Raw genomic sequence first — 26261 nt, 5'->3', positions numbered from 1 at the left:
TCCAGCATTTTCATAAGCTAAGTCAAAAAAGTATTAGCAATGCTTACAGCAACTGGCTTGACCCATTGGAGGGTTAATTGTTACAGAGAGATCAAGTAGCAAAGGTTAGTGAAGTCAGGTCAATCTCAAACAGCTTTGAAGCCATCAAGTATCAATTTTGAAACATTTTTCCACAAGCCAAAGCAATCAGGTCCTTGATTTGGTTTTCCAAATGTATCTACTGTACTTACACAAACACTGCTAAAAGCCTTTACCTGCCAGGTAACACACACAGTCAGAAACATTACCATAGCATGGTAAAGTGTATTTCAGCATCTGTTTTGACAGGCTTTTAAACTATGGCAACAATGTAGCTTATTAGATTGAACTAACTGAAATACTTACAATAATAAAAAATAATATCAACATAAATTTTAAAAGATAATTGAAGTTGAGTGATAGTAGACCAATATAGTATATAATAGTTCACTTCTGTTTTGAACTATAATTGTCCTGACATTGCCTTTCACTGTATTAGGCCTGAAATTATTTATCTTTTAATTTTTTCTTTAGGTATTGAGCTATTGGCTGACAATAATTTTAATATTTTCAACCTGCACCAAGAAATTTTAGAAGATGCTGAAAATATTTTTAAAATGTTACTTGTAGCCTAGACTGCACAGTACATTAATTATTGGTTAAAAATAAAACCACAGACCCCAAAACAAAAGATAAAATACACACAAACATTCTTGCACACTACATCCCAGGAGAATAGAACAACTTAAACCTGTTTAAACCTATACTTGTCATAGGATGCCAGAGGCTACCTCAGAACAAAAGAAAATAGAGAAGGACTTAAATGAGAAAAGAAATACTGACACGAAAATGTACTCATCATTTAACAAACAAGCAGCAAGAAAGAGAGGGAGGGGACAAGGAGAAATACAGAAAGAGAGCAAGAAAAATATCAGCATCACAAAGCATTATGGCCCTCAGCAATCACAAACCAAAACGAGACATGTCTTGGCAGATCATTCAATAGTTGTGTGTGTGAGGGAGAGGCTCTGTATGACAACAATGGGAAGGGGAGGCCGCAGTTGGCTACAGTACATACCACAATGTGGGTTGGGCTAGCACAAACTGAGACATGCTGTTAAAGGAAAGAATGAATGCCAGGTTTAGTGTCCAGAGATGGTGGAGTGGCTAACATTTATGACCTTGCTGTCACCCCCTTTTCCAATGCCCTCTCAGTTTAGATTGAAAATTGGTTTTGAAAACACATAGAGAGGAAAAACTGATTAAGGCAATAAGCTATGCCAGAGTGGATTTCAGTACACCATGTTTTGTGCTTATGAGAAAGAGAATGAGTCACAGTTAAATACAAGCTGTTCCCCCACTGATCGTGTTAAGACTTTGCTCAGGATAATGAGTTTTTTATGAACGTTGAAACAACAATGATACAATATAAAAACAGAGAAAATATAAGGTAAAAAAAAAACATACTTGTATGACCTAAAAAATACATTGAAAAAGAAAATCACATAAATGTCTAGTTTCCTTTAAAAGATATGCAAGAAATCATTCCATGATAGCTTTCAATATTCACTGAAGTCTCTCTACTTCTGTGTTTGCCCATAAAAGAGTTAAACTATTAGAAATATTATAGGCACACAAATTTAAGGAGATAAAGAGACTTAATTGCTAAAAAACTGGGGAAACACTTAAGTTATAGTGGGAGAAGTGGACGAGGACAGAGTGCCTATTCCAACATTCAGTGTCTTAAGGCTATGTATTAGAAGACTCAGTTCTTGTGGGGGGTGGGGGGCGTTAAAATCCCCAGCCTTACTCTGAAGTGCCTGCCAGGTTGTGAATATCTCCCTTTCCCCATCTGTTACCGATGGCACTCACCCACTAAAAGCTGGAGGAGGGTGAATTGAGGAAAACACTGGTAGGGGGGAGACAAGGGTCTTTGCCCAGGCAAATTAAAAATCTAATTATCCTCCATTACAAGCCGGGAGCGCTCTAAAGCAGATGAGATACTGATGACTTCTACAGCCAGCTGTTTGGTCGCTGTATGGAACAATAGAGCCATAAAAGAGGGAGTGTTCCCGACTGTGCAAGTGCGTGTGTTTTGGTGTGTCGGGAAGCAGGGGAATTTCTGAGAATGAATATATGCTGGGGGGGAGGTGCATCGGATTAAGCTAAAGACCGAAAGGATAATGATGTTCTCTTTTGCTTAGTAAATATGTTTTTGTTCCTTTGTTGGCGCCTCTCCAAGCTCTCTGTTGTTGTTTTTTATGATGTTGCTGTCATTGTGCGACAAGGGTGTTTTTGTTTTTTGCCAAATTCTCCTGTCTGTCCTTGTAATCCAAGGGATTTTTAAACTGCAGTTATTAGAGTGCACCAGAGCCCATTGTGTAATAGTGTGGAGAGGAAAAAAATTAGAGGGCTCCCAATTCATGTCTGCCATTGGTGCAGAGCAGTTGTTCACAAAAACAGGGGGAATCTTGTTCTCTTCATCTTCAGTTATTTTTTGCTGTTATTTATCACTGTTTTAAAAGGGACAGAAAAAAATGGAGAGTAGGAGCAGAATACAACAAATGTCCTTATCTGCAATCGCACTCGGTATTCCCTCATCTCAAACTCTAAGCTTCGTGAAATGTATTAAAAAAACGGCTGGTGGGGTGTGATTCGATCCTGTGGCCCTCTTCATCCCAAACTGATACTTTACCCATTGACCAACCAAGCCCCCCGTTACAATATATTAAAATCTAATAATAGTAAAATTAGTTGATTTAATAATTCAGTAAGTGGATAGAAACTATTCAGCAACTCATCTTTAGTAATACTGCTTGAAGCTCCTTAAATGTAAAAAATACTACTACTACTATTAAATTAGTTTGTCAATAAAAGTACATAATTTTGAATGCAGATGCTAAACAAGTAGCTATTAGGCCAGTGACACGGCAACTGGAAAATGTGATAGTGTGTATATGTGTAAAATGTTTTACATATTTACTTTTACTTTTACTTTTACACGTAACAGAACTTGCTATGCTGACCTGGGTGGGTGATACAGGACAATAATATATGTCCACATATGTATTATATATGTCTTCAATGTCCAGGTATGCAATACTAGCAGTGTCATGTTCTGCTGTGAGTGAGAAGCCATTGTGCTGTAACACTCACAAACACACACAGTGTGCTATTCATCTCTGCCTTCATGTTCTGTCCACTCATAACAATTGGGCTCTGACTGAAAAAGTTCATTTTGTTGAACCAAGGAAAAGGATTTTGGAAAGAACATGTGAAAACAAGATTATAAACAGGTGGATCTGTGTTGCTTTGTGCTAAAAAGAATGCAGAAAAGAACTAAAATCCTCAAAGCATAAAACACATTTTCCAAAGTGCACTGTTGTTCCATCTTCAAGTCCTCTGGGGAAAGGTAGAGAGAGGACTGAGGATGAAGGAAAGAAGAGGCAGAGGAAGAGGTTGAAGAGCAGTGAGGCAGTGCGGGGGAGGTGTGAGCACATCTATACAAAAGCCTGAGTACACTGATAGAGGCGGGCAGGTTGCTCACTATGTAGATATAAGCTTCAAATATAAACTAACTTACAAGGCACCTTGTAAACAGCTGTTTGGGTGCTGACTCACATCTGATCTGTGTTGTGTGAATGGTTAGGGGCTATTAATCAGAGGATTAAACAGAGCATTGGGTATTTATTACATCATGACAAACTCTTAAAAGGGCCAACTACTGTTCATATAGTACAGTGGTGTCGAAGACAACAGCGTCATTTCTATAGTAAACAGGAGATTTGCTGGAAATTACAGAGTGCCTGTGAAAGAGAATTTCCAGAGAATACAGCAAACCACTCACTACATCTCTTCCTGCAGCTGCAACACAAGCTCACATGCTGCAAACACAGGGTGAAGGAAGTCTCTTAACAGATAGAAACATCCTCCCTCTCCACACCAATTCCTCTCCTGCTGTTGCAATGCATTTAGCAAGCCACGTGTGCTGCCAATCCACCCCATTGTCCCCAGTTACTGAGAGATGGGGCACAGCGACAGATTTAAGCAGCGTGCCTCCAAAGAGGACAAAGACAATTTAGCATTTGAAGGGTTAAATATGCATGAGAGGCCGAAATAAGTAGGCAGAGGGGGGTACCACCATTGTATGACCCTCTCTTCAACCCCTACAAGCATGCACACACTTTCTGCCCTTGAGTAACAGATGGGAGAATGTTAGCGGAGGCGAACAGTGAGCTCCCCCTTCTCTCTTCTGTCACCCTCACTCCCAAGGACAGCTGGGAGGCAGACATTCCTTCTTCTCAGCTTTCAGAGGAAAACAAAAGAGTGTGTGGGGCCCCTCCTAAACACACGTGCATGTGTTCGGATGCACACACACAACCTCCACCCCCCAAAAAACTGTCAATGCAACTGTGGGCTGATCATACATCAACAGCATGAGTCTGCCAGCTAGCAAGGGTATGAGCACTGAGCCTGGGACATTTGTTGAAGGTGAAAGTCTTGGAGATAATCCAAACCCTGTTTTCCATGGTTAGTGCACTGATGTGTTACTATCAGACCTACTTGTAAGAAGCGTAAGCCTGTTAAGAGCTGTAATAGTGGGGAAATACTATGGAAGTGGAAAAACTGCAGTAAGACAAACTCATAGTGTGCAGCTGACTATTCTTTACTGGACAAGTAACAAATCTGTACCAGCTTGCTTGGCAGAACTGGCTCTCCAGACAACACTGTGGTTCGGAGTAAGAAGTCAGTCATACTGCAGAGAAAAACAAGATTCATAACACACAAATTACTGTTTATTTCTCTCATGTTAACATAATAGTGTTAGTAAAGTATTTCAATAATGCAGTCATTGTTAAAGACCAATGTCCATCAATACTATAATGAAGCCCAAGTGGAATTTGATAGAGCAACTGATGAAACAAGTCACCAAGAGGGAACAAATGGTGCCAGCATCTGTAGCCTTTAACACATGCAGCCTGCTCTGCAGAGAGAGCTGGTCTGACAGTTGTTGTGTGTCTTACATTTTGCATAACAGTGGGTTCTCACATGCTAACGTGCTGTATGTTGAACAGACAATATAGATCCCTGCAGATTTTCTTAACAAGAAACAACTTAAATTATGTTTTAATCATAAATGGAAGCTGATCAAAGAAAGTACTTGCAGATACTGCATTTAAGTTTGCTCACATTGATGTTGCTATCAGTTAATCCTGCTAGTAAGGTCATCCAGGGGACAATTCAAGTAATTTTTTATGGGCTGTTTGGCTTTCCTGCATAGAGCCCAAACAGTCAATCTATTTCTTAATGAGCACAATTGCGAGCATATGAAAAAGTGAGTGTACCAAATACATAGTCCATACATACATCAGTGTGCATTAGTTTGTGATGGACTACATGCATTATGTTAAGTTGTAATGTGGTTTATGGACAAAAATGATCAAGAAATTGCCATTTATTGATATGACTAGGTCAGTTTTACTGAAAGGAATCGAAAGGTAATTAGCAACGGCTTCTAAAAAGCATTTCCATAAAAAGAAACAATATTCTAGGCAAGACATGAACACATGTATAGACACGTAATACAAACTGTATAATCATATTAACTAAAGTTTAAAAGAGTACGGAGTACGGTTTATGTTGTCGGCTAGACGTTGAAGGGAGCAAACACTTTCTGAACACAAACATAGATTTAAAACTGTCCAAAGCCTGGATGGGACTGTTGCCAGCATTAATATTAAGGTAACTTCACCAACACTTCTTTGTAACTTTTCGCTGGGTAAACAACTGTCTGCAAAACAGAAAATGTATAATGTGCTATACTGTAGTATTACTAAAGAAAATGCTGTAATTTTGAGACCCAAGAATCTGTGTAATCAAAAAGATGAGTCAATTGTATGCACGCTAAATTCTAGGGGCTAGTCATGTAAAAATGATACAATAAATGATACAAATGATCATTCATAAAGTTATGAAATGTAGTGTGCAGCCATGCACCAACAAAAATGTTTCAAATCCAGTTTTAGTTATGAATGCTGGTCAGACTAAGGGAGGTATTTAAATATATCTTTGAAATCTCATAGCATGTGATGGGGATTCAGTATTGTTGTGAAATCTAATATAAAGTAAAAAAAAATCTATAATTTAATCTACTGTCCTATACAATTAGATAAATACAGATAAGGCATACAGAGACACGCAATCTTCTCATAAATCCTGACACAATTATCTAAATGGACCTCAGTGCAGCCCTCACAAAGATCTTTGCCATTTGGGTGCTGTTTGTTACAGAGAGCTGTTTACAGATGATGTAATAAGGACAGAGGGCATTAGAGTGAAGCTAAGCCGACTGGCCACTAAATATCTCAACACTCCTGACCCTCTCATAGACTGATTACTGTTTAAGAGACTGGACAGTGAAGAAGAAAAAGAAGAAAACATATACGCAATGTTGGTTAAGACAAGACACTGGAAATTAAAGTGGAAATCTAGCACAATACTATTGTTTTCAAGGATGGAAGCTTCAGGGGTTATGTTCTGAATCAAACTCTATGCTCTGACTCCTCTCTAGAGGACAAAGAACTAAGAATTATCTTTTGTTGTACGTCATACCCTCTACCTATTTACAATTTCTGTGAAACATCCATTAAGGAATTCCCTAAGAATTGCCTAAAAAGAAGACAGCAATAAGAGATCAATTTCTACAGAAATACAGAGATTGTTAAAGAGAAGCAGCTGTATAACACGTCCACCCATGACAACGGGCAACACAAGTGAGGCAGGATAACACATGCAGAACCCAGCCCTGTGTAAAATGAAGTGGTTTACTTCATATTCCAGTTGATTTGTTGCCAAGAAGTTTTAATGTGAAGCCTTGGATAGGTTAGCTAGTAACCGAGTAGCATTTTTAAAGAGGGCTTCTGACTAAGCTAAAGATAAGTAATTATAAAAATTCAAACAAGAGATAAAGAGCTTTTAGGTGCTGCTTTGCAATAGGTGCTTTGCTTTGCCCTATTCCACTGTCTTGTAAGACCTGTGGCATGCTGAGGCATGAAAATATGCACTCAGTACTCTACTGCATCAGGTGATAGGTGATTGCCACGCTGACCAGTGATATTTCAGTGCTGCCATTGTCCTTAACTGGTAGTCACATATTACATTACTAAAACTCTTGTGGAATTTCATAATGTGTAAGCTATACATTTCTGTAGTTTGGAGATACAGTTTTAAGATAATGCTAATGCAAGTCAAACAGACACTTCTTCTGCTTCACAGCTTTTACTGTGAAACAGCTGCAGGAAGTGGAGCTTATTTGTCAGAATGTCAGTAAACAACAAGTACTACTAAAGGGTCTACAGTCCAGGATAGATGTTTTTCTGTGCATTTTGTTACAGGATCAGATTGCAGTTTAAATTTTTGTGTGATAATTATAAAAGCCACATCATATACCTAAGGCCAAGCCTTCAGCCTGTTATAAAGAAATCACCTCACCCAGTTGCACTGCTGAAAATCTTAATTGCTTCACCTGCGTCATAGGATATGATCATGGTTTCTCACAGTCTGTCACAGGATGTCTGTGTGTGGATGTCTTGGTGATTGGCAAAGTCAGCATATGTGTGTAGGATGCTCAGTGCCGGTGTGTATTCTTATGAAATTGTTTGAACAGGATGCTGCTGTTGACTAACTGTGTGACGAAAAATCAGCCCACACTGTTTCAGTGGGCCTAAAAAACACAGATCAAAGAGGAGGTGAGAAAGGAATAACAAAAGACGAGACAGATGAATAAAAGTCGGGGACTGATTTTTTTTCCAGAAATGAAAGAGATGAAGATACATGTTTTGGCCAGATTTTAAGGAGACAGCTTGACAATGACAAACACAATTAAAAAAAATAAAATATATATATATATATATATATATATATATATATATATATATATATATATATATATATATATATATATATAAAGGATGCTATAACATATGAAGATGGTCAAAATGCACAAGACAAAAGACAAAAAGTGACGAAAAATTATGAAACAAGAAAGAACAGAAGCAAAAGGAACAGAAGACAGGAGAGACTAGGGGATATATTTAGCAGCTCATTAGTCAGAGATGTCCTCTACTCAGCAGGCTGGTCCCTCAGATGAGGCCCTTTGGAAATCGTTATGACTGCCTGCTGCTTCAGACAACCACACACACTTTACTGGAAAACAATTTACAAACTGCCTCTCCTCTCTCCAGCCTTAATGTAGCTTTAAACAAAAGATCAACGGCTTTTGGCTTGTCCCTTCAGGGGTCGCCACAGCAGAACGTGTTCCGCACGTCGATTTGGCATGAGTTTTTACGCCGGATGCCATTCCTGCAACACCACTCCAATTTTCTCCTGGCTCTAGACTGGCACCAAGGTCTCAATTGGTGGATGGGTGGAACCACACCTTTTGTGGTGGGATTTGAACCCGCAGCCTTCTGCATTCCATCCCAATGCTCTACCAATCAGCTTTGAACAAAGTGATGCAAGTGCATAGATTCTAATAATGCATAACTGCATGAACATGACTGGATTAAGATGAAAAAGAAAGATAGCACAGTTAGAAATTCAACTGCATTTACTTATTTAATTTATTGAGTTATCAGTGTTGACCATTGGTGTCCCTGGTGTTACTAGTGCCATCACTTCCCGTTTTGACATTTATCAACCTTTAATATAGTGTCTGTCATCAGTGGAGACAGTGTGTTGTCCAAATAAAGCTCACACAATCCTACAACCCAAAATATAATCTATGCATCAGGAAAGAAATGTTAAGACTAACTTCCATAACAGTAATACTCAATCAAAATATGATCAAATAAGAGTAAAAAAAATGAAAATGACATCCTATGCAAAGCTTGTAGTAATGCTAAGATGCTAATAATAATCCTGGCTCTCTGGGTTCTCCACAAAGCAATTGAACTGTCTGGTCAACTGTTTAAAGTGAATAAAATGGTCTTGTGTCACCGCTTCACAATGCAATATTTGTTTTCATGGAGTTTTTCTTTGGACAGCAAGGTGTTTAAAGTTTCCCTTTAGGGTGTGATTGGGTGGGAGAGCTGTTATATTACACAGGGTGAGAGGAGAGAATTATGGCTCAAGTGATTAACAAACAAGTAATAAAAGCGAAAGGCTGATGGATTTGACCAGACTACAGCTAAAGGGCTCTGGTCTCACCTGGCTAATAGCTGGAGCCTTAAAGACAGAGAAAAATGAGAACTGAGACATCATAGTAATGAGGCTGGGCTGTGCTCAATATAATCTGTAGCACGCGCGTGATACATATATATATACACACACACACACACACACACACACACACACACACACACACACACACACACACACACACACACACACACACACACAGTAGTGAGTTAGCAGTCCTAATTGCAGACTAGTGATCTAGTGAAGCTGCAGCTTTTAGTGGTTTGGTCCATGGCTATCAACACCCCCCTAAAAGCCCTCTTAGTTCTCACATTTCAGAAAGAAGCCTGTAGTCAACGTATTGCTTTACTCTTGCCTGCTGGCAAACTGCTTTGCTAACAGGACTTCAGGGGACTATTTTGAACAGTTAATTGCACAGGGCCCATTGTTTCGCTCCCTCGGCTTGTGCCGTTTGTAAACCCAGTTTATCTAGCAAACTTTCTGAGAGGGGTGGGTACAAACAGTGTGCAGGCACAATATGACTGTACACACACAAACACAGTTTTGTTTAGCTACAGGAACAAATAGTTTCAAAGACTCCAGCAGTTTGAAGTTGCCAGAAGTAGGGCATGGCCCATTCAGATATTTTCCTCTGTGGTCAGAGCAATGACGCTGGCTAGCCACCAAAGTCTACTCTGTTATTAAAGAGAAGACTGTGTTGCTGAGTTTTTCCTTGAGCATCTTGACTTTGAAGAAAACACCCTCATATCAATCTGGATCTGCCTCATTTTTATAAAATATATATATATATATATATATATATATATACATACACACACACACACACACACATATGGGTATTCAACAGAATGAGAAAACTCTTTTACTACTACTACTCAAGTCAAGAATGTACAATAGTTTGTCAGAAACAAATCTCAGTGGAAGGAGGACAGGCAGTCTGTCTTTCTTGCTCCCCTTTCCCACTGCTCACTTCTTTACACCCCATGACTCCACTTTTCTTCCAGGCCTTGGGAAAGCCCTTTCCCATTCCCACACATGAACATACATAAACAACACTACCACAGAGAACACAGCAGTCTTCTTCGTGAGAGACTTTTGGTCCTCACGGATTCTTTCATGTGTACAGCCCAACTTCACAGCACAAACTCCACAAGAATGTTCAAAATATTTTTGCAAGCTGACATAGAATACAACAGAAAACACACTGTGGGACCATGTCAAAAACCCTTTGGTTCTCCAACTTCCTATCTTTGCTCTTTGTGACTCACTGTCTAGGCCCACTTCCTCTGAAACAAACCACAAAGGCTAACTATAAGGAACTCACACCATATAAGGAACTAAAGTCCATTCAGCTAACATTAGTGGGGTGTCAAACTTAGAAGAGAGATGAATCAAGCAATATTTGCACTCTGTCCTGAAACTCATCTAAATTGATGCCATCAATGACAATGTTTTATTTGGCATGTTGCTAATTTTGGAAAAACAGGCTAAAATGTAATCACATGTAGTAATCACAAAGACACATTCAAGGGAACTGTTTAAATTAGTTCAGCAGATACTATGGTGCTAATCTTGTTTACAACAGCTAAAGAACAGATAAAAAAAAGTAATGACTTGGACTTTAGATGTTAAGAGTACCCCAGCTCCAAAGGGCTTTGTGACAATTTCCTAACACAGCATATTAAACAGCTATTCTGTCCCTTGTTCAAAGAAGCAAAAGTTGGAGCAAAGTGCTTTAACCTTTACTGTTATTCATCCTGTCTCTCCATCTAATTTCCCATCTGTTGGATTTGAAGCTTTTTCGCTTTTCGCTTTTTCTGGAATGCAAAATGCTGTACAGTACATTTTTCAGTATTTACTGTATTAACTTAGTGCTATTTATTCATCTGGAATATGCCCTTCATTAGAGATGAAATTTCATATTCAAGACAATTTCCAGAGCAAGTTACATTGCTGAAACATGTCAAAGGATTACCTCTGTTGAACCATATTTGGTGAGGAGAAAATACTGTGTTACACCATTTTAAAAAGCTAGAACTCTTGATCTGTGAGTAAGAATAAATACTACTGTGTGTTATAAGGAAGTACAATATTTGTATTACAAATACACAGCTATGACAACATCTCAAATTAACCTCTGTATTGTCAAAAGTTCATGCACAGGGTCATTATGAAAACAAAGCTATTTAGTAACCAACCAGACAGTAGATTGTTCATAAATATAGTTGTCTTTAAACAAGCCCTTTAAAAATACTCGTATCATTGAATTCTAGAAATGATCTTTTCCCCATCACTAGATATTCTTAGGTGCACTGTCATCTTTGCATAATACTAGTGTCACGAACATTGACAATGCATTGTTTTTTCATACACTGACTTGGAAAATGTTTAGGTACAACCTCACATAGAGCATAACATCCAAAAATAACTACAATATGTAGAGTAAACACAAAGACAGAATTTCAAGCACACCTGTGAGCACGCAAGTGCGGGTGTACTTGCACACATTGCATACTCTGCTTGTACACAAACGCACGCACGCACACACACACAGACATATTCAGTACACAGAGCAGTGGGTTGGAGGTTTGAGGACAATTTTATTTTGTATTGGTAGAGTGAGAGTGTTGGATGCAGAACATAAGCATGATACCAACCCCTCTGGACATAATATGATTCACGTGTGTTACATAAGACAGAGAGACACAATCCTACTACTGAGGATACACTTCTGGATCCTTGGTAGTAATGTCCTCCTCCCTTGCCAATCTCGCTGTCTCTTTGAATTCATTCTGTTGCCATTTCTCATATTTTATACACACATTCATATCATTTAATGCACTAATAAAAAAGCAAATCAATTAACACTTTAAAAAACACTGAAGAGCCTTATATAAACCCCCCTCCACCCCAACATACACAGTCTGCCTGCTGTCTGTGGTAAAGACATTTGCCGAATTTCCGAATCTAGGTAGGAGGCAGCATGGCAATTTATGTTGGCGAAAGGACTGGAAGTTGGGTTGGAACTGCAGGAAAGCTGACACTAGTGACTGGGTTTTGTGACAAAAGAAACAAGGGCATAAGATCTAAATGTCCTGAAGAAATGATGCCTTTAACTTTCATGTGTGAAGCTAATTTTCTTTCATTAGATAACAATCGGTTCAATTTTAAAACTCATACCTCACATTCAAGCATAATGCGATAAGATTACACATTGAAATAAAAACCTTAGGGTTGTTGTGGGGAAATAAATAAAGCTGGCAAGCTGTGCTAAAAGCTCTCAGAGGACACTAAATGTCATAGTTGATTAAAACACTATGACAGCAAGCTGACCACAGACAATATAATCTCTTTCACTCAATAGCAGAGGAAAAATATGACTCATTACAGAAATTAATGGATTCACATAGTGGATGGGTGGGATTGAGCTTTCAACTGCCTCATGGAGGCAGAGCAACCTGACCGACCCAAGTGTTAAGGAAACCAATTTCAACAAACTGACCCAGGAGACGAGGGGAAAATAACCTCAATAAATTCACAAGAGAGATGTCGGTTTAGTAAGTATGTATCATGTGGTGGCAAAGACAGAGAGAAAGTGTGTGTGCGAGTTTGTGTTTGTCTATGCCTTACCTGATGCGTGACCATGAGGGAGCAGGGTGAAGAGGAGGAGAACTGCGGAGGCAGCCAGCCTGTTGGCTAGAGAGGAGAAGGAAGAAGAAGAAGAGGAGGATAGGGCTCTCGTATAAAACGCTACCATTCCATCGCACATTTTTTCCTCTAACAACCAGCGAGCGTCCTCTACGGCTTAACCTGTCCAGGACACAGAGAGAGCAAGGGATAGAGAGGGGGAGGGAGAACATGGATTATTATCAACATTCAGCAGGGATTATGTAACTAAACACAACACAGAGAGATGAGATGGTATAGAAAGAAATATAGCATTATAAAGAGGAAGATAAATATCAAGTGACTAAGGAACAGCCTTCTCTGTGTCATTCATTATCAGTGGGTTTACTAAGAAGACACATGTATATTTGTGTATTTTTCAAATACCATCCTACCATTCAAGCCACCCCAAAACATCACAGACAGACTCTCCTTTTAAAAACCACTAGTCTCAGGAGAAGCATGAGAGCTTCTCTCATCTTCACTCAATGAAGATTTAACTATTAAAACCAGCGCTTACACTCAGCTGCTGATGATGTACCAAGGAAACAGATCCCTGCTGCTTTTTAGACAGCCGCAGGGAGAGATGCTAAAAATGTGCTAGAGAGTAAGTCAGGCCAAAAACAAAACAGTGATTAGAATTGAAACTTTTGAAAGATTTATGATGGACAGGATAAGAGGTTTTCCAAGGTGATGAATTTTACTGTAGTTTTTTAGCCCCATTCACACATGCATTGAAATTTTTCTGGCTTTGTCTGGAATGGGGTGTGTGTGAGAACACAAATGTAAGAGTGAGACGGTCCTTACATTGTCTGTACTTTATATTTTGAGTTAGTACAATGTCTGTATTGCTGTAGTTATAATTGAGTTATAATTTTAAAAGGACTTTACAGAGTAATGGTGAATAGATGCTATACAGCAGTCTGCTTATATGTGATGATATTCTGCTATATGCTAGATTTTTATATGCAACATAGTTTGAACAAATATTTTAAACATAAGACAATGATATCAGGTACATCTTTCTGAAATATCCCCCATACTTTATACATTATTCAGATGGCCAATATGCTGTATAGGCAGATGGCTAATGTCTTAAACACAAAATCAAATTAAATGCAAATTTAAATGATTTTCTCTCAGTCAACTGTCAAACACCAGTATATATTAGAAAATAAAAATTGGAAATAAAGACTTACTCTGAGGCACCTTTAAATAGCAAACACAGGACAGAAGACAGTCAAATACACACAAAAACACACAACAAAAAAATCGTCTCCACAATCTCTCTTCATGACCAACTTTACCAACTTTACTAACTACAATGCATTTGTTGGTTTATTGGGGGAATACAACAAGACACACGCTATCATTACACAACTGAGATGCAGGTGCTACTTCATCCCAGAGAGACTGGGATAAAGTAGCACTAGCTGTGCGTTTCTAGTGTATTCGCTGGCTGGTAGGCAGCATATCCTCAAGAAAGGGCAGAGGGCCCATTACAGTTACACACAGCTGCTGAGGTAATGACTACAGTAATGGCTTGACTGCATTTAGAGTGCTGTAAATTAAATCCTAGATCTGACGCTTGGCCACTTGCAATGCCACGTATAAGACCTAGAGCTACTGTCATGAGGGAGATGATATAAACACATACACACTATACTGGGATGCTGAATCAACTGGGCCACATCAGGGCCAACATAAAACTTATTATTCTAGATCATTTAAATTGGCAGAAACATTCTAACATATACAAGCTGCAGGATCCCCTACTGTCTCCCACTTTTTCTTTTAATCTTCATAAGCAAAATGAAAAAGTACCTGCATGTGGCACAGACCAGTGGGAGAGAGTGACGTCAGTTAGTTTTGGCAGGACAGTTTGGGTACCACACTGAGCCAAAGGGCAGACAGTCAGAAACACATGCAGGGGACCAACATGAAAGACCATAGGGAGAAAGCAGAATTAGCTATTTAGCTCTCACACAAGAACATTTGAGAAAAGACAGAGTCGTTATCTCTGACTTAAGCTACCCCACAAAATACAGCATTGCAATTACTTAGAACAAGATGGCTCAAATCCTTAAATAATATTTTGTGAAATGTCTACGTTATGTCTGAGTTATGACTACGTTAATGATCTAAATTAACTGATAACACGACAGGCAGTCTGACAGCAAAATCATAAGAAATTCTTAAGGTTTAAATGTCAACATCTATATGCAACATGTGGGATTTATCTTTGACAATACCAAAGGTGTTCACCTTAACACATAACAATAAAGAATGTTCTGCCCTAATTAAGCTTTTGAAGTAGAGTTTCTGTTTCTTGGAAAAGGCGTTTGTATTAAACCACATAAACACTTCCTGGTTGCAGATGCATGCAGATGGGTAACACAAGCTTACCCAAAATCACTTATGACTTGTTATGACATTGGTGTATGTAGAGGTAAAGAGTACATATTGAAATAACTTTAAGAAAGTAAGACATGAAACACATTCACAAAGATGTTGCAAGAGACAAGCACTCCTCAGCTTGGCTTAATACAGAATAACAGGACAACTGTCTTTTTTCATGCCAAATAAAGAAGATTCTGTGTTAGTTTCATTAAATATATTTGAAGGGGGAAAAAAAAATCACATGATGATTTAATGCCGAAACTGTGTGGCATGTGGCTTAACTAGTCACCATAATCAGTATGAACACTGACTCCAAACTTATAAAGAACAATGCATTCAGTAGTGTTGGGGCATGACTAGCCATCTCACACAACTGGTGTTGCCAGTTCTAGTTTGCAGATGGAGGGGTAAAGAATAGCGCGTACACAAATATACTGCTCTCAGTCAGATTAGGAGAACAGAAAACAATAGCTGCCTTAAGAGGGAGCTACAACCAGAATGATGCTGATTCCAAACTGTCCACTAGTAAAAGCTATGTTGGAGAATTCTAATAACCTAATGGTTAAGGCACGTGCCACATGACCGCAATGTTCTGGGTTTGACTCTGGATAAGGACCTTTGCTGCATGTCATACCCCATCTCTCTCGCATATGTTTCCTATCTGCTCTCTACAGCTATTTCAAATTAAGGCAAAAAATCCCCAAAAGAATCTTTGGAATAAAGAAAGCACAATGTTGTTGAAATGAAACAAGATTATCAAGATGTTCTGTTGCCATCATTGTCGACTTTAGCCCTATTTCTGTCCATTTTAAAATGCAATCAAAACACTTCTGTTTAATGTTCTGGTGATAAAGTATCTAAGACTCAAAGAATTGAAACAATTTAGTGTGGATGTGATGGTTCTCTGTTCTTGAATAATGTAAGGTCAATACGTTTGGAAAAACAATGCATTTTACAGACCTAATCAGAAAAACAACTTACGTCGATTGTTAGTTGCAACTTTAAATAACATTTATAAAAATAGAAAAGCTATTTTTAAACTGTCTAGACCTATGTTTGAGCTCACACACTTAAAGGGGAGGTTTTAACAACATTAATACTTTGTATGTTATATCCTCCACTTCAGACACCAGTGAGACAACAGCCAGTCAGCAGGCTGGGCTACTGCAGTTTTTCAGCTGCCTGGGGCTCCTGGAATGCAAAGGGAGCCAAGGGGTGCAGCAGCTCAGGCATGTGTCTGGGAACAGAGAGCACTCAGTGTGCCAAAGAAACAGCCGAGAGGAGATTTCCACTCGATAGGCTAATGCTACTGCTGCTGGTAGAGCCAGTCTGGGCCTGCAGAAAGAGTCCAGAGACGGTGCTCTACATGGCCTCACAGAAAGAGCCCTTTGTTTTAAAATATTATGTCGAGTTAAGACCACAGTCTCTGAGCATCCCTCTGTAGTGCTCCAAGAAAAGAGGTAGAAACAGAACATTAGAAGAAAGAGGGAAGAAAACAAACCAAAGCAGAAACACACTAAAATGAGAGGAAAACTGTCAAGTGTTATGACAGCTTATGGTGAAAGGCAGGAAAAACTGAGAACAGGACTGAAGCCAACATGTTCTTATCTTTAGTCACAGGATGTTTTCTATGTCGTCAAACAGAAAAAGCCTCTGAATGCTGGACCAAGAGAATCATAAAACTCTCACTGCAGTTTCACAAAATCACAAAAGCAGTAAATTGAGAACCATTAAAGCGGCACACCATATATCTCCTAGTTGTGGAATACAGTTTGTGTACAATGTAAAAAAAACTAAATAAGTCAATTCCAACAATAGGAGTCAAAGAACCCATAAAAGTAGGACTCTGTCATGCACAATAACAAGGTAAAACAAACACTGGATATTGCTGAATGCTTAACACAAGTTCACTGTGATTCACCATACTCTTTGGTCAGTTTTTCTGTTTGATCAAGAAAACACTGCTTCAAGTGACAGTGGGTTAAGGGATACTTGTGCTGAAAAGAAATTGGCAATATGAAGTCATTCTTCAAGAACAATACATTCTTGTGGTTCTGGGTTCTCAAATGTGAAAATTGACTGTTTTTTATGGTCCTGTGTTAGAATAGATCAAATGTTATGGGGTTTTGAACAACATATTTCATGACAACACAGAATACTTTGAGAGACATTCTTTCAGTTTTTATACAGTTTTTTTATAGGTCCAACCTCATACAGTAAGCTATGTTTTCATACTGTCAACATAAACTCTTACAATTTGTGATGCATAATCATTTGATAAAACAACATCTAACACGGCAGACAAAGCCCTTTCTTTAGAGGGATGTTTGGTTGGTTGGAAATGTATAATTGATAATTCCTCTCAATTGTAATGACTGACAACAGCTCATATTTGGACGTCCTGCCCTTTGCTCAGTGCCACATCTTACCTTAGCATGTCAACAGGAAACGACTCAAACTTTTACTGCAACAATAGTGCGAGGGGGGGAAATTACAGTGTTACTTATATCTGAGGAAAGATACGACACAATCGAACAAATGTATCCGTTGCAACTGTTTCAAACATAGTCAGCTGCCATCGTATCAGCTGTAAAGCAGAGTCACACGCTTCGACACGTGCAACTGTACTGTGAGCTATTTAAACAAAGAGTGTGGCAGGGTTGCCGACAATACACCCTCAACGACGGAGGTGGAAAAACACACGCACAAAACCAATGCGGTCTTACGATCGTTCATTTGTTATTACATTTACACACCGTCGTTGATTGGAAAATAATAGGACGGCAAAGCTTTATCGTGGCAGCGCTTTTGTTACACTGTCGTTCACATGACCAAAACGTTACTGTAATACAGCAGCAGTACCGCGGTTATATGCTAGATAGGACTACCGAGCTAGCGTCATTTGAGCCGGTATTCTGTTGTACTGTATCGATCTAGCACTTTGTCAACCTGGAATATTGACTCTAACTAAATTTTAACTATATCCAGCCATATCCATTAGTGTAGACATGCTACGATCAAAAAGGGTTACCGTCACGACATTTAACGGCATGCTAACGTAACGACACAAATAGCTTAAATCGACGTTTGCCGCTGTTTACAGTTTGTTAGTTGTCAAACATAAAACTGTCAACTCGGATTTTCTGCTCGTCAAGTTGCTAAAGCTAGCGTAGGAAACAGGCTTGCTGGTAACAACAAATAAGGACGAGCGGACAGAGAAGGAGCACGCTCAGTGGCCTATCTGTCTTTAGCTTGCGGGGGAAAAAACACTTACCAACGTTAAGGTTACAAGCAGCGAGCCCTCCTCTCTCTCTTTCACACTCGAGGCATTGACGGTTGTGTAATGGCAGATACCCCAAGCGAAAACGTGGCAAAATTATATTAAAATATATAAATATATATATATATAACGTTTTCCTCGTCTAGTTCCGTCAGTACGACTCTGTTGTTCCTCGTCCTCGGCTCACAAGCTCTTTCTTTTAGGTGAGCGGAAATACTCGCTGTGAGAACTCTACCAGCTGCCTTGCTCTCGCGCGGTCTCCATGGCTACCTCAGTGAAAGGGCGGGTCCAAATCTGTCAAGACAACCACAAGACTGAACTTCAAAATAAAAGCACAACATTTGCTGGGGAGACAAAAGAATCGACAAAGAGAAATATCCAGCAATGCTAACAACAAAGCAGACAAATGTCCTAAACCATGCACCTACAAGGTGCCCATTAATCCCTGAATTATTTTATATAATCTGGATCTATGATGGCAGATAAAATGACCAAATGCCTGTACAAAGTAAAAAAAACTAACGATATTTGTTCTTATTGACGAGTCACATTTGGATTTCCCAACATATAATGGTAACACACATACTGGAAATTTATACCACTGAAGTATAACATTAATCACATGCCTCCGACCTCCATCTTGTGTCGAAAACAGTTTTTTTTTAAACCTGTTTCAGGACCTTTATTGTTATTGATTATAGGTTATTGGTTATTATTTGTAATAAAATATCAAATTACTTTTACTTTTTATTTCTGGTGTTTCAGTTATCAATAAACAAAAACCCTAAGGATTGGTAATGACAGACTATACCACTATCATTACCATTGCTTAAAATCCTAAATATTATATTGGTACAAAACTTTGCATGCCCCTTGATGAATTAATTTCTGATGAATTAGCATTTGAAAACAAAATCTTTGTTTTAACTCTTTTAGAATAAGGGGATGCAAACTTTTACACTCAACCCTGTATGACTAATTTCAAGCAGTAGTAGTGAAATTCGTACCTTTGCAGTAACAAACAAAGTGGTGCTCTAAATGATTAAATATGCACAAGTGGGTTAAACGTATTCCAAGTTCGTCAGTGTCTAAAAACTGTATCTAAAACCCTAACATTTTAGTCCATTATTACATGATTCTGCATAGTTGCTTACCTTTTATTTTTAATTTAGCTCCCTCTCCAACCTGCACACCACATCCTCTCTCATTGCCCCCTTTTTGTATATTCTACTTTTTGTCACAGATTGATTTGCTTTTACATTTACATTTTTTTATTACAAACATTTTAAAGCCTAGACACTTAAAATTCATTGAAAAAAAAATCGTTCAACATATGCTATGAATCCTGGTGTCCTGGTCATCTAGTGATAACCAAGAGGCATCTTAGGCCAGTGGCTATAGAGAGTAAAATTATACAGCAAGGTGGTCCAGCATTTCATCTAATGTGGTGGACATAGGGTTTCTTTCAGGCTGTCTATCGGCTGTCTTACTGTGTTCATGAGGTTCATCTTTTGATTGTCACGTACTCTGCTGAGATAAAATCATCTTACATGTGTGCAGGAAAGGCTTTATTATCATTTTAAGCCCGGTAAACGTTACAAAGTGGTAATACTCTGTGCCGTTGCTGACATCTAGCGGCTACTTATTCTTCCTACATATTTTACATGTACAGACACACATGTAAAAATTCCTTGGTAGACCATATTTGTTTTACACTAAACAATATGGTATAGCACAGTATGTTATTTATTCTACTGTGAGTGCTTCAACAACGGAGAATGTTATTCTAATCTTAATTATCAGCATTATTATTATTATTATTGATGTTTTTCCGACTTCCGTATTCGGTAGATTTTAGGCACCTAGCTACTTTGGCTTATTTTCAGCTAGAAACACCGATCAAACCCAAACTTTCCGCTTATAAAGGACATTATTGCTTGTATAAGTCTCAAATATCCTTTATGATTTTCAAAAATATTTACACTTTTTTTTTTTAAATCCTTTCACCGTCGCAACATTAACAGTGTGTTTTCTTTTTGGAAATGCCTTTTCTATTTTCATAGAATAATAATAATTTCAATTCTAAATGTCAGCTGACACCAGGCGTCACCTAACAAAAAAAAGGACACCTATATTACGCAGGTCTTGTTAAGTAATTGTTGTTTTTCTTTCAAATACATTTCGCCTTTCTGTTTAAAAAATATATATTTTAAATTATTGTGGTTTTTTTTTATTATTATATGGCGAGTTTTCATTGCGTCACCTCGTTTAAACACCAGAGGCAGCAAACCCTTAACCGGCCCACTCCCCCCTTTTCTGAAATTGTTTTTAAACAGTGGTTGCGTCTAGTTGCTTTGTACTTGGTGTTTGCTGTCGTCGTTTGAGTGCGTCAGAGTTCTGCGGGTATGCATTTTATTTACGTTATGATCAAATACGTCTCTGAGTTATGAGTTAAACAGGGATATAAACGCACTGCAATAGCTAGCAATGAGCTAGCACTCCTTCTAAATGAGGTACCCAGGAGTTATTAGGTTAGACAGTAATTTGACCCGCTGTTTATCGCCGGTCATTTTTTGATTTGAAGACGACTCAGCTGTGTCAGTTGGCCGTTCACACAGTTAAGTAGGACTGTGTCCTTCGATGAGCACTCACATGTTAACCCAACTTAACGTTACAGAATTACCCAAAAGATTGTCCAGGAAATACCTTGCAGAGTGACAATCGTTTATTTGGGCTTCTGTAAAAACTGTGCTCCCGATATTATTGTTTTTCTCCAGATCTTTGTATCTGGGTGAAAGGGGATCTGGGTGATGTGTACTTGTGTACTTTGCTCTTTAGTGATGAAACTGTAAACACACAACACGTCTCTCTAATCACCAAGCTCTCTTTTTGAAGAAAGTCTACTATTTATTCAGTCACATGGTGGACTTGAGAAATGGTTTGTCACATGTGAAATGATGTAATTAGAGGTATATGATTCATATATATGAGCTTGGAATATAGAGATGCACTAAATATTAATATGAGGTCCTCATATAACAGTAAAGACAAAAACGTATTAATAAACAAATTTGTAATGTTTTAATAAATATGATGGGACATGAAAGTTATAAGTAATGACATTTATTTCTTAATGACCTTGGCAGATGCAGACACCATCCCTGTGCTGTGTACCAACAAAACTGAAATAAAGGCCTGAATAAATTGAAAGAACATCCTATTCTGAATAACTAAAATGGCGTACTCACAGATCCGCCTGAAAATTCTCCCCACTGTTCGTTGTCTCTTCGATAAGCCGGTGCAGATAAAAGTAGAGGGACTTGCTCCACACAAACCAGTAGAACTGAGGTCCAAACTGGTTGATGACAAAGGGGTGACTTTCAAAGCCTCTGCCCTGTACAAAGCCGATGAATCAGGCCAGGTGGATGTCTGCCGTGCACCTTCTCTGGGAGGAAGTTTCACTGGAGTGGACCCCATGGGTTTGTTTTGGGCCATGGCACCAGACACACCACACAGTAAATTCCTAAAGAAGACTGTGCTCAGCCCAACACTGGTGAAGATAGAAGCAGTGAATAGAGAGACTGACGAGGTGTTAGCCTCCGAAACCAATGAAAGGGGGTACATGACAGAGGGGATGAAGAGAGTACCCGTGCAAGAGGGCAGAATACGAGGAGTCCTCTTCATACCACCAGGTTAGTGGTGTGCTGTGATTCACTTGATGAGAGCTGTGAAAGATGCATAGAATTTAAAAATAATGTAGCTATTGATTTCTTTTTATTTGTAGGAAAGGGTCCCTTTCCAGGAATAGTGGATTTGTACACGTTTGGTGGAGTCCTAACTGAACCTAGAGCAAGCCTGTTGGCGAATAAAGGTTTTGTTGTTCTGGCTCTAGCCTATTTCGGCTACCAGGACCTACCAAAAAAGCCTAAAAATCTGGATTTGGAGTACTTTGAAGAAGCTGTGAATTTTCTAAGAAGACAGCCAGACGTTAGTATTGGACAGGAAATACATTTTAATTCCAACAAATTAATTTTAATGCCATAGTGCAAGGGTTCCTAATCCTGGTTCTTACCTGGATCAGGTTTATTCAGTCATTCAGAAGCTGGAAGTTACCAATTAACTTTGTTATACCCCACTCCACTATTTGCAAGATTATGATGTTATTTGAAGTTCACTTTGCTGTTAAATTCTATTTTATAACAGTGCCTTATTAATTTGTTAAAGTACAAATTTTATGTTGGTCCATATTTATAAACAAATGCTCTGTCAGTGTTGGCATTTTTGTACTATTTCTAAATTGTTATAATTGTTTCAACTACACTCATATAAGCAAACCTATATTCTAAACAAATGTCTCTCTACAGGTCAAAGGCCCTGGAATTGGCATCATATCGATCTCTCATAGTGGTGGATTGGCTTTAATGATGTCATCTTTCCTCTCAGGGATCTCAGCAACCGTCTGCATTAATGCCTGCAATGCAAATACAGTTATTCCAGTACACTACAAAGACATTATTATACCTGCACTTACCCCTGTCGTGAAAAATATTAAAATCACAGACTCTGGGCTTGTCGATATACGTGATGCCCTACCAGACCCTACCTTAGAAAAGAACAGGGCGTCTTTGTTTCCAATCCAACGTTCCAGCTGCCAGTTCCTGTTTGCTGTTTCTGAAGATGACCACAACTGGAACAGCCCTTTTTTTGCAAAGCAGGCTGCTGCAACACTGAGAAGTCATGGGAAAGAAACCTTTCAGGTGGTTTCTTATCCTAAAGCTGGGCACTTCTTGGAAATCCCTTACATGTCGAATTGTCCATCAGGGTTTCATGGAGCTGTAGGGAGTAATGTGGTGTTTGGTGGAGAGCCAAAAGCCAACGCTGAGGCTCAGCTGGACTTGTGGGAAAGGGTCCAGGAGTTCTTCAAGAGCCACTTGGACAAGAACACTCATTAACAGGCAATGCTGCATCAAGTGTGTCGAGTGTCACAGAATGGTTGCCTTTATCTCTGCTTCAAGAATAACTTTGGTGTTGATCTAAATCATATTTTTAACAACCCTCTTCTCACTTTTAGTATTTGTTAGTGTGCAACATAGGTTTGCATATTAATTTATGCTATAGATTTCCATTGCTGTCGAAAAATGAATAAAGCATCAGCCAGACATACAGTACCACCCCACGGAGTTTCACCATTCAGTTCTATAAACTTTCACTCTGTGTAGGGGTTTGGAGAATCTGATTATTTGGAACAGTATTCATTAAAAATTTTGAAATGAAGAAAGATTTCACCCAGTGGAGCGATGTGTTTCACTGTTTTAAATTGTTTTTAGAAAATATTTGGAGCTCTATGGAACAGATGACTAATAGACAATAAATGAGAGTATAGGTAATGGTCGGTTTTAGTGTCTGTACCTAGATGACCAAAGTTATCTTTTACTGTAGTTACTAATAAATGAAAATATAATTGGTTTGGGGCAAGAAGTGAGCAATACTCTGACTGTGGAGCTTAAACATCTAAATTAAATGCAGCCATAACTGTTATTAAATAATGTGTTTTTACTACAATGACATGACAAAATATCTGCTTTGACAAAGACTAACACTGCATATTAGGCTTGAAAATAAAACGTCTCAAAATGAGTAACACATTGTGTGTTTTGATACAGTCATTATCTTGGATAACCGCAGGTCATTTCTATTTCAATAGACTACATTTCTGTCAAGATATTCTTTTAAATAATTTCATCAGGAACAAAAAAGAATAAGAAAGGACAAACAAGCAAATTTGGCTAAACTATACAGCACCACTCTCATCAGAGGGTTCAGCAAAATGAACAAAGACCAACCTGTTTCTCAGTAATTTATCAGTGTTATGATTCACTCCCTTTGTAGCACCACTATCCCTTTCTTTGCTGTCTTCGTGGTCAGCGTAAGACGCACCCATCTGACATTAATCAGAGCACTATACATACAAATATGTGAAGCATACATGACTTTTAATACACTATTAATAGAAAATAAACAATTTCTAAAACACTTCTCCCTTTGATTATAGTATAATCACATAAACACAAAACAAGATAGTACGTAGTATATGTTTTAACACATATGAAACCAGATTCAAAACAGATCATCAATTATAAGCTGGAAAGCAAAAAGTTGAATGACTTTCGCCACGTTCCCAAACAGAACATGTTCATAACATGTTGGCCAACACTCTGTCTAGTTTTAGAGAGTCAATTGACATTAGCAGGACAAATCAATGAATGAATGGACATACTGTTTTCTTATATACATAGTGTGCTTTAATTTATTTATGCAACTTCTGCTCTTTCTTAGCACATCTATCAACAAAATAAAAATCATTCCCACCCATTTCAAACATTTTCTCTTCCTTTGTCCAGGTCACAGAAAGTACTCTTAGAGTGTATTTTATTTTAAATTGCTCCAAATATGATGTATTTCATTAAAATTAGCATTTAAACTTCAACAATTAAAATGAATTACACTATCCATGCAGACGGTTCCATTAAATTGATTAAAGTATAATAGTGACAGTGATTAGTGATGTTTTTGAAAAAAATACTATCTGGATCAATATGGAATTCCATGTTATGTCATTAGTTGTATTCCTTAGCATTTTGTTTCTGTTTATATTTTCCAAACCTTTTCTTTCATTTTTTTGTTGTTCTTATTTTCCCTACTGTAAGTCACCCATCATCAGTCAGTACTTTTCTCATTGAGTCCCAACAAGAGTCCAGTACCCACTTTTCCCTCTCCAACCCACACACCACATCTGGCTCCTGTCTTAATGGCCACTCTTTGTCTATGAATATTTTTTTGTGATACTGAAGGTTTTGAATCCTATGCCCTAAATAACAAACAATAATTGGAGAAAATTATTGGAGGATAAAACTAATCATAACAAAACCTTAACATGTCTTATAAAGGACCCCTGTCAAGACCCTAGAGATAAAAAAGAGGCAGCTGAGGCCAGTGGTTAAATAGAATGAAAATATAGAGAAAGGTCCTTTATAATTTTATCCAATTCCCTTTACATAAGTTAGGTGTCAGGTAGGTAGGTCTTCTTGCCTTACGGTGTTCATGATGTTCATCATTTAAATTTCATGTATTGTGTTGAGATCAAAGCTACATCTTAACTGTGTGTAGAAAGAAAATTTTCTTAACCTTTTAAACCTTCAAGTGCCACCAGGTACCAATATTCTTTGCCATTGCTGGCTACTTCCTCTTTCTACATACATGTACATTTATACATGTATGTATTTTACATGTAAAACTACCAATACTGTATAACAACAACAACAACAACAACAACAACAACAACAACAACAACAACAACAACAACAATAATAATCATAATAATAATAATAATAATACATTTTTGTTTCTATTTATCAATTAGATGTGCTTGAAAGATCTGAATTAAGTAGGGCACAGGTTCCTAAAGGTTGGGCATACGGATGTCACGACGTCCTGTCACATAGCCAGTCAGCATATACTCCTTCCTGCGCATGCAGCTCACCAGTCCCGTATCTGTTGAATAGATCGTTAGTTAAACTCTAGCTATTATAGGGGTTACTCTGCATTTATGTATTAAGTATTTGCAGTATGTGCATTTGTATATGTTCACACTACACTTCGTTGACAAATGTACTTTTTAATCCCCTACAGTGATTCAACA

The 26261-nt window shown here is 38.2% G+C and overlaps 2 protein-coding genes across 3 annotated transcripts in view; one reads left to right on the top strand and one right to left on the bottom strand.

Annotated features, from left to right (window-relative positions):
• susd6 (sushi domain containing 6) overlaps positions 1–18806 on the bottom strand; it is a 28055-nt gene extending 9249 nt beyond the window's left edge. The window contains exons 1-3 of one of the 2 annotated variants that reach the window (XM_067481544.1): positions 18557–18806; positions 14707–14776; positions 12847–13026 (exon numbers count right to left, since the gene is read on the bottom strand). In XM_067481544.1, the coding sequence (XP_067337645.1) occupies positions 12847–12985 (139 nt within the window). In that variant the 5' untranslated portion in view covers positions 12986–13026; positions 14707–14776; positions 18557–18806. The remainder of the gene's footprint in view (positions 1–12846; positions 13027–14706; positions 14777–18556) is intronic. The other variant, XM_067481542.1, reaches the window with a different exon arrangement.
• Positions 18807–20806: 2000 nt separating this feature from the next.
• On the top strand, positions 20807–24199 carry acot20 (acyl-CoA thioesterase 20). The gene is made up of 4 exons (XM_067483082.1): positions 20807–20965; positions 21709–22254; positions 22347–22549; positions 22927–24199. Exons 2-4 carry the CDS (start codon positions 21798–21800, stop codon positions 23512–23514), a joined length of 1248 nt encoding a protein of 415 aa, XP_067339183.1. The 5' UTR covers positions 20807–20965; positions 21709–21797; the 3' UTR covers positions 23515–24199.
• The last annotated feature ends 2062 nt before the right edge of the window (positions 24200–26261 follow it).

Source organism: Channa argus, chromosome 17 (genome assembly GCF_033026475.1).
Source record: "Channa argus isolate prfri chromosome 17, Channa argus male v1.0, whole genome shotgun sequence".
NCBI lineage: Eukaryota > Metazoa > Chordata > Actinopteri > Anabantiformes > Channidae > Channa > Channa argus.
This window is presented reverse-complemented; position numbering and strand designations above follow the sequence as displayed.